Source organism: Glossina fuscipes, unplaced genomic scaffold, assembly GCF_014805625.2.
Source record: "Glossina fuscipes isolate IAEA_lab_2018 unplaced genomic scaffold, Yale_Gfus_2 244, whole genome shotgun sequence".
Classification (NCBI taxonomy): domain Eukaryota; kingdom Metazoa; phylum Arthropoda; class Insecta; order Diptera; family Glossinidae; genus Glossina; species Glossina fuscipes.
The window spans coordinates 103,218-113,119 of record NW_023998587.1 but is presented as its reverse complement, the minus strand read 5'-3'; the positions used below and the strand labels follow the sequence as shown (position 1 = coordinate 113,119).

Below are 9,902 nucleotides of genomic sequence, written 5' to 3'. Positions count from 1 at the left end.
CCTCAACTTTTCCTTGGCTAGAATTATTGCATTTGGAACGATTAATCCTTTGGACATTCTAAAATCACCTTCAGAAAAGAATATCACTTCAATATATTGCTTTATTACAACTACTAGGCTTAATATCTAATGTTCATTTATATAAATTAGAGCCGATAGCCTGCGTTACTAGTGCTCAATGTCTTTTTTCTTTAGTCTAAGAATTTATTTCATTAGTCTAAAATTATAATATTTGTAATAATAATATATTGACATAGCTAATAGTCACGTTAGTTCTTAAAATAATAGAGTTACGCCGTTGCGCGTTCGGGTGCGGTTAGCTCAATGTCGCAATGATGCTAACGATTCTCCTAGCCAATTATAAACATTGATGCTTATGCTTCGGTAGATATATTTAAGGGTTTGCAAATTGAAAATCTAGTGATGATTACGTTTAAAACGAGAATTGGATAGAAAAAGCTTTAAGTGCAAGATCGTTGACAATATTTTGTGTAGTCTGGTTTTGGCTTAAACAGTTTTTATGTTCTAGTTTAACAGGAAGAATCGTTAGCCTTTATAGCCGCAGTCTCGCTCGCTTGTCCTGTTGCCAACATGTTCTGTGTGTTTACATATGCTTATGAGTATACTTAGCTTAGGTTGGCTGCAGTCGCAACCTTAGTTACGACTTGCATGATCCTGCTTATACATAACTTAATATCACTTACATCTACCTTATTATTATGTTTGTTCAAATTTCGACGCAACAGGCACCCAGGTACCAAATCGCATGATTCAATCACCGTTAGGTACGTGAGTGCTTGTGCCTTTCTATGCCACTGTGTTTGCATATGCTTGTTTTTTGTGTGTTTCTACATGTGTGATCGTGTCTTTGTACATTTTGTGTAATATTGTGTGTGTGGTTGTGCTCTTTGCGCGTACGAGTATTGGTGTTTATTGCTATGTGTGACTCTAACGTTTATACCTTTTGTCTGATCGTATATTCATTGTAAAGCATAAGGGTTTCTACCTCATTATATATCCTAACGGGGTTTATGCAGTAATGCGTAATATGTAAGCGTTTCTACAGTTTCTTATACAATTTTACGGCATACAGATTTCTGTATGTTACTGTGGCCTAACGGTACTATAAAATGCTATATGTGATTCTTTGGTATGTGCGTTTGCATAAGCGAGTGTGTGATTGTGTATTGCGAAGTACAAGGGTTTCTATATACTTAAACAACCTAACGGGATTTATACCGTAATGCGTAATATGTACGCGTTTCTACAGTTTGCTTATACAATTTTAAGGCATACAGATTTCTTCTTGTATATGTTGTACTTATTCCATATGGTTTTATACCTATGTTTGACATGGGTTTGAGTTATATGTCTCACAAGTTCTATGGCTTTGAGTTGTGTCTGACAAGTTTTATTTGATCTTATTCATATATGTTCTGCGCTTGGCGGTTGTGTAAATGTTACATATGGTTTTGTGCCTAAGTTCGTCTAGGGTTTGTGTTGTATGATTTTACACGTTCTATGCCTACGAGCCATTTCATACAAGTTTTATTCATTCTACCGATCTTATACCTATTTGCTCGTGCCTGTATTATATATTTTACATATTCTATGCCTTGGCGCCGTTCCATACATGTTTTCTTCATTCTCTTTACCCTTCGTTTGGTGCTGGAGTGTGTATTCTTATGGATTAACTAGCGTAGGCCTGTGCAATATGTGTCTATACATTTTCTCTTTGTACGGTATAGGCATATTTGGTGTGTGTTTTTTTTTATGATATTTTCTCTTTACAAGGTATAGGCATATTTTATGATTTTTCTCTTTAGTGCGTGTTTTTATGATTTTATGCATTTGATGTTGGAGGAGGCTACTCGTGTATTGTTCACAGAACGACATGCGTGGACAGATCGGACTTGCTGATTGCGGGTTGCGGGTGGACTTTTAAGCGGACGGACTAGTTCTTGATAAGGAAGCAAAAATGCTGCAAAAAAGCTGGAAGCAACCGGTATCCTAAATCACGTGCCATTTCTACAAATTCCCCCCGATGCCAAAGCATTGCATCAACGTTTTTTTATAGATACTGAAATGTGCGGACGGCAATCCATCAATCATACGAATATTAGTTTCAAATACTGACACAATTATCTCATTATCAAATTGTACGTCGCGTATTTACGTATTTAACCGAAATCTCACAATCTCCCAGCAGAACCAAAGTGCCCAAATTATCAATTAGCGTTACAGAAAAACTAAAAATATATATTTGCTCTAATAAGTTCTATTCTATATTAATTATCATAATAAAATAGAACTAATTTTCTAACCAATTTCGTATTAATCCTTTGTTTCGCATAAATCAAAGTTAATAACAGTAATCGTTTGTCAACTATGGTTATAAGGAAAATTAGTGAGGAAAAAAAATAACTAAAAGAAATAAGAAAACAATTTCAAAGTAGATGTACATAAAATTGCATATAAATTTAGATTAAGACGGCATCCCAAAAAAATAAACAACTAAGGTTGACTAAGCACTTCTGCGCTAGGCGTTTGCCTAGCTGTCTGGGATATTTCTATGTTGTCTATGTTTAAATCATCAACTTCTTCGTCAACACACCAACCACTGTTATCTTCTTCGTTGCTTGTAAGGGTAGCTGCAAATCGTTTCGAATCTATCACCACAACTCCGGTTGTATCTAGCCACGTTGGGCTTGTTGTTATCGGGACACTATGTGCTGCTTCTATGACCGGTTCCATATCTTTAAAAAAATCGAATTCATGCTTCTCAGAATTTGCTGCGACTTCAGACGATTTCTGTATTTGTATGTCGAGAGTGCTCAAATCGTCATTTATTTGTAGCAAAGGTAAAGGTTTTAACGAAAAATACGAAGAAGATGGAGTCGATTGCGCGAGTGCAGTGCGATAAGGATCCACAAGTGATTGTGACGGGAGTATACCATAAGAACAACTAGTTTTGGTTGGACTGACCCCTTTGCCACTTACATCGTCAACACTAATAACTTCAGCTATATGCGTACTTTGGTTGGCAAGATTTTTTGAAGAAAATAGTTCATTTATATTTGGTTTTTTTTCTAATTCATCGTCATTCCAATCAGACCATAGTTCGTCTTCAGTTTCTCTTTTTTCTTCAGTAACTGAATTATTTTTAGTACCAACTTCATCTTGAAGTTTTGTCACCTGTTTTTCCGATTCATAAATAGCATTTTTTAATGGTAATTCTGTGGATGCAGACGTCATTGGCGTGTTAACATCCATAGGCCCTGAGCACTTTATATCTTCGCCTCCATCTGGACTTAAACGAGGCGGCATATTGTGTTCATATAACTCAGAAACTACGGGTTGGGATAGAGAAGAAAAACTAGCACTTTTACTCGTTAAATTATCTGGCAATGGACTTCCTGATACCACGGGACATTCGCCATTCTCTCCAAGTATAGGAGTAATAGATCTAGGTTCCACCCAGAGCACGGCGGCGTCAGATATTGCTGCTTGGGGTCGGCCGTCTGCAAATAAACGAGTCCGTTGTCCACCCAAAACAATTGTCGCTCCTAATATCGGTACCAAATCGGCTAGACAACGCAATGTTTTCTCCACCAGTACATCGTTCTTATCGTGCATGCCGGCTATAAGATGTGGTAATATGTTTTCCTCTATTTCATCCCGTGTAAGTAAACGAACAAATTCCATAAAATATTCCAACAAAATAAGACGTATTTGTGCATCACGCAAACGGAACATTTTCAAAATGTGAAGCATGAGATATGCACTATAAGTGGTCGCTGAAAATAAAGCGGAACTAAAATCATCCTTGGTACGTAGAACGTAAGGTGTCACACAAAGTTGGGCCGTCGGATCTAGCAGCACCATGCGCGAGAGTAAATCCCCGGCAAATTGAACGCCCACCAATTCTTCATCAAAGTAACGCAAACGATCAATGAGACTCGTAAAAAAATTCTGCTTCTCATGATTGTTTTTCAAAGGTAATTCGAACAAAAAAGCGTGGATGAGAACAAATTCGTGGTTGAAGTAAGGGTGAAGCAGCACGGCCGACAATTTAGGGCGCATTTGCGGATTCTTATGTTTGAGATGTGTGCAGCAATATTCACGGAACTCTTGCACGTATTGTGTAGGTATGTTAGGAGTTTTCTTTTCTGCACATTTGTTAAGAACTTCTTCGCATAAAGTAGCAAAAGAGTACTGTTCAATGGCTTCGAAACTTTGTTCATAGCTTTCTCCGGGATCAATAGCTTTTTTGTACCGATGCGCTGAAGCCAGATCCAAAAGGGTTTTAGTCACCTCCTTATATTTCCACACATATTCAAATCCTGCCAAACGCCAGCTGCCATTGTCGGTAACATATATTGACTGTGTACAAACGTTTATATGACGCGCAAAAGCCTAAAAAAAAACTATAATTATTAGGAACTTCAACAATTCTTTTTCCAATACCTCAATACCTTTTCTATTAGAAATACTAAACTACATAAAATTGTCCTTAAACCCAAACAAATTTGTATATCACTTTGCTGGGATAAAACTGGTTGTAGAGGCCGCACTCGTTCGGTACCCAAATATTTTAGACCACCTTGTTCCCAAGTTGTAACGTATTTCAATATATAAGGATGACGATAGATCATTAAATTCTATAAAGTTGAAATATATTTTAGAAGTATGAATGGTTAAGCTTGTTTCACGAAAAACCTTAATTGCTCTTTCCAAAGGCCCTTGGACGGCCCAGAGTTCTCCTGTTACTACAGGTTCGCCTTGGAATATTGACAGGTACTGTTTTCCCTCCTCATTCGTAGAAGAAGAAGCCACCGCATTAAACATGGCCCAAAAATTATTAACTTTGACAGCATTTTTGTCGATTTTCAGATCTTTTAATTTACTGCCTTCATTACCCATAGCTTTTTGCGAACGTTGATTTCACAAGTTTTTTTTATAAAGCATTTGTATTTATTTATTGATTTTTTTTTATATGTTGAGTTAAAATTATTGGCTTATATGTCCAGGTAATAAACAGTAGTAATAATTAGCAAAGAAATATATATAAAACGGAATAAAAAAAAAATGCGGCCAAAGTAGCTAAAGCCGATATGTTAATTGTAATTGTAGACTGGTGAGTTGTTGAAAGTGATGTAAAAAAAGTGTTGCAAACTTCGACTGAAAGAAAATGATTGAAAACAAAAAAAATTATCATTCATTAAAAAGACAAATTCGCTTTTCTTATAAAGCAAGCTAGTTTCCGGGATGATGTAAATTGCTGCGAAGCGTTCGAGGAGATCATCATAGAACTTGAACAAACCAAAAGAACTTCCAATATCATCAAGCCCGTGACATCTAAAAATTAGATACTCAGCAGACTCGATAATATTACAAACTTTACAAATGAATCATTTTTAAATATAGCTTATTTTAAGCGTGACCACTCATGAATCTATAAAGAATTTTGATTTGATTGGAATTAAAGAAAGCCTCTGATAAGGGTTTAAATTGAAATGCGGGATTTGCTTTACAGAAAAGGCGATTGGATTTAACACGCGCAATCTTTTTAAATTCATCATTTAGCTGTTGAAAAGGGTGGTTAGGAAGTGCCCGTATTTTGCTTTTAATATAAAAAACAAATCTTAGTAGAAAACTTTTTTTGATTGTAAATTGACTAAAATTCCGCAAAGACCTTTTACCTGACGTTTACTTTTCTTACGTTTATAAAATTCTTATTATTAAAAACACTCAACAGGGTTATTCAGAGTGTTATTCTTTTCTTACCACCTAATCTTTTGAATGGTTTCTGTTAATTTACTACGAATATTGTCAAATATTGCGTCTATATTTTATTCTAATTTAGTTGCAAAGAGCTTTTCGAAAGTTAGTAAATATTTTCCCCTAGAAATAGTTATTTAAAGAATGTATGAAAATGTTATACATTTTATGGCTAAAACGAAGACATTTATTTAAATTTTTGCACATTCCAAATATATTATGACAAGTCCTTTAGCTCTTGTGATAAAACCTTTAAGTTTTTAAAGCAGAAATTTTTCATTGAAGTTTCAGTTCTGTTTATTCGCAAGACATCGAACACAGAAGTTCATTATTTCCCGTTTACTAAAAATTGAACTAATTATATTAAAATCACGTAGTTTTCTTTTCCCTCGCAACGTTCATAAATAAATGTTTTTCTTAATTTTCTGCGCATATTTTAAATTTGGCAACGCCTTTTCTTTTAAAAATTGGCAAAAAAAACAACACGACATCTTTCTTTTCTTTCTTTCACTACGTGTGAAGAACATCGCGTATTTTTAACGTTGGTGTATAGTTTTTATACAAAATAAGTGAAAATGGTAAATAAATAAAATAAAATAGGATTGTAAACATAATTAGTGAACAATTTCTTATACATTTGTATAGTATTCAATCCTTCTAATATGAGGATGTTGAAGAAAATTTATGCCTGAAATAATTTTTTGGTTCTTATTCTTATCTGAAAATTGAATGTTTTAAAGAAAATTGTTTTCCTTTTCTTTAGGGTTTCGTTAAAGTAGTCAAGAATAAACAGTACTACAAACGTTATCAAGTCAAGTTCCGTAGGCGTCGTGAGGGTAAAACCGACTATTATGCACGTAAACGTTTAATATTCCAAGACAAGAACAAATATAATACGCCTAAGTACCGATTGATTGTACGCTTGTCTAATAAGGACATCACTGTCCAAATTGCTTATTCGCGCATTGAGGGTGATCGAATTATATGTGCAGCATATTCACATGAGTTGCCCAATTACGGTATAAAGGTGGTGTTTCGATAGAAGTTGCCTTTTCTTTTTATTTATAATATAAATGACCTGTTAACCATGATTTCTAGGTGGGTCTGACTAATTATGCTGCTGCTTATTGTACGGGTTTGTTGGTTGCACGTCGAATCTTGAACAAATTAGGTTTAGATTCTCTGTACGACGGCTGCCCAGAAATTACTGGGGATGAATATAATGTTGAACCAGTTGCTGACGGTCCTGGTGCTTTCCGTTGTTATTTGGACGTTGGATTAGCTCGCACTACTACAGGCGCTAGAGTATTCGGGGCCATGAAAGGTGCCGTTGATGGTGGTTTGAATATACCACATTCGCTTAAGCGTTTCCCTGGTTACTCATCTGAAAACAAAAGCTTCAATCCTGACGTCCATCGTGCTCATATTTTTGGTCAACATGTAGCCGATTATATGCGTACGCTAGAAGAAGAAGATGAGGAAGGCTTCAAACGACAATTTAGTCGTTACATTAAGTTGGGAATACGTGCTGATGATGTAGGTATTGCTTGTTTTTATATAAAAAGACGTCCATTTCTAAAATTACTGCTACGTCTTAGTATCATAGACTGGCTGTGCCAAAGGTGGACTACATCAATTTATTGGAAATCTAAGTTCGAAATTTTACTATATACAATAAGCTTAATTTCCTGATATGATTTCACAAAAATCTAACACTAAATTTTAGAAGATTCTGTGAAGCGAAGCTGGCAGTAACTTTCCAAGGTGACCACTAAGCCTTACAAAACTTATATTCGAATTACGCGTTTATCAAGTTTCTTCTTTCTTTCTGTTGTCTTGAGCCGAGTGCCCAATAATAATGTGAAATAATGAAAGCATTGTAGCATTTGCTTACTATTAAATGCGCTAAGGCGTACAAAGCCGTGTCTATATAATAATATCATTGCAAATGCAACCTCAAATGTTTATCTGCAATATCAGCACAACCAATCTGATTGTAATTTTATATCTGAAAATTTAGATTAAATCTAAAATATTTGTCCCACTATAGTGGTTTTTCGCAAATTAGTTATTGCTGATGAAGGTGTGTATTTCGCACTGTGAACTACCCACGCTATATATATAACTATATCTTACATGTTATTTGTTAGGCTTATATACTTATAAAATTTTTGCGTGAGTTTTGGAATAAAGCTATTAAAACATACTCGTACTAGTACTAGAAGACGTAATTGTTTTCTTGATCCCTTGATTTCCTTGATTATTAATTAATCATCGTGACGTTCAAAAAAACCTTTCGACCTAAAAAGAGCTATCAACCAAAAGGAGTAGGATTTTCACCTGAAGACGAAAGCAACTTTCCTAAATGACGTTTTTTAAATTTAAAAAAAAATTTTAAGTTATTTTTAACGTTAAATCTGTTATTATTATATTAATTTCCTCCGATTTTGATAGCAATAGTGTTAAAAAGATATCGTCAATAACCTTTTCTATTTATATTTCTCTTTTTGGTTATCATTTTCGAAATATTTTTACCTATACGTTACAGCTTGAAGAAATCTATAAAAAAGCCCACCAAGCTATACGTGCCGATCCTACTCATAAAAAGGTACAGAAAACCGGCGTCACTAAGAAACGGTGGAATGCTAAGAAACTCACAAATGAGCAGCGCAAAGCTAAACTGGCCGAACATAAGACTGCTTTCTTGGCTAAAATTAAATCTGAAACTGACGTTTAATTCTTTCCTTTTTTAATGCCAGGCTGGAAAGGTCGGCTCATTACAGTAAAGTAAGAAACGGAAATTGTGCTTTCTTTTATAATAACAATCAAAAAAAGTAAAGGTCAATGTAAGATGTGTTTATTTACAAAACTAAAATAAAAGTTTCTTTAATTTATCTGATTTTTTTATCCTTGGTTGAATCAATAGTGCACGTGTGCTGCGAAGATGGTGTATTCAATTTTCGTTCAACTTCTAATGTATCTAATATCACCTTATAATTTCTCAGTTGCAGGCAATCTAATTTCAGGACACATAAAAAATTTTTCCTTTTGCATGAATAAGCGAGAATTTTGATATGTGCCGTCAACTGCTTATCTCAATTTTAGTAGCATATTCTCCCTTAGTTCGATAAAGTGTATAAGACAAAAGATGAAGCAGAGCTCAAAATGAAAGAATAAAGTTAAAATATAGAATCATCGAGAATTCAACTATTTTTTTAGAACAGTATTGAAGTATGGGATACTTTGTGAGACGTCTTATTTTTGAATCTTCACAAAGACTTCTTGTTTCAAATTTGTAGCTCAATGCATAAGCATATTGTGCTGCTTTACGCACAAATAAAAAAAAAAAATTTAATAGGCGAAATGCCGTAAGGAAATTGTATTTGTAAACAACTTCGAAAAATTTCGCGGCAGCGATGGTAATATTCCAATATATTGTACTTTATTCTATGGTAAAGGATGACCTCTTTCAAGAAATTCATATGGGAGCTTATTAAATATTTTAATAAGCGATTTTACTCGAAATGTCCTATCATAATGCATAAATGAGATGTATGAAATTTACTTCCAAAAAGGAAAAACTGTTGCAGTCTTAATGCACAAAAACTTTGAAATTGATTTCATAGGCACCGCTCCATCACTTCGTAGCTGTACAAGTACAAAAAACAAATCATAATGGGAGCTGAAAGTTTTGTTGTAAGCTTGCGAACCGATTATAACGTCGAGTTAGATTTGTTACTTCTTTGTTAATTCTTCGAGGCGCGGCCCCTATCACCGCCACCGAGGGCGACGCGGAGGGCGTAGGCGTCGGCAAAGAGGTGGAGGAGGTAGACGAGGCTACGCCCAGGAAAGAGGTGGAGGAGATAAAAAGCAAATCATCATAAACAAATTTTATTATGGCTAAGAGGATCATATTTTTTATCAACCTTATTAATTAATAGAATAATAACTTTTAACTTTTAATGGTTAAATTCCATTTTCATTAAATAAATTAATTGCCAATTTTTTAACCGAATGCAAATGGTTTGATACATTCATTTGCTTAGTACACTAAATGAGTTTATTAAAAACTTCATATTTGTTACAATCCGAAATCCCAATGATGCAAATGGTGGTTACAA

The 9,902-nt window shown here is 34.6% G+C and overlaps 2 protein-coding genes across 2 annotated transcripts; one reads left to right on the top strand and one right to left on the bottom strand.

Moving 5' to 3' along the window:
- Positions 1-1,774: 1,774 nt before the first annotated feature.
- Positions 1,775-5,096, bottom strand: LOC119642718 (protein-associating with the carboxyl-terminal domain of ezrin). The gene is made up of 3 exons (XM_038041985.1): positions 4,720-5,096; positions 4,476-4,661; positions 1,775-4,416 (listed from the first exon to the last, which is right to left on the bottom strand). Exons 1-3 carry the CDS (start codon positions 4,921-4,923, stop codon positions 2,515-2,517), a joined length of 2,292 nt encoding a protein of 763 aa, XP_037897913.1. The 5' UTR covers positions 4,924-5,096; the 3' UTR covers positions 1,775-2,514.
- A 1,154-nt stretch (positions 5,097-6,250) lies between these two features.
- On the top strand, positions 6,251-8,652 carry LOC119642719 (60S ribosomal protein L5). The gene is made up of 4 exons (XM_038041986.1): positions 6,251-6,359; positions 6,545-6,808; positions 6,880-7,317; positions 8,330-8,652. Exons 1-4 carry the CDS (start codon positions 6,357-6,359, stop codon positions 8,516-8,518), a joined length of 894 nt encoding a protein of 297 aa, XP_037897914.1. The 5' UTR covers positions 6,251-6,356; the 3' UTR covers positions 8,519-8,652.
- The last annotated feature ends 1,250 nt before the right edge of the window (positions 8,653-9,902 follow it).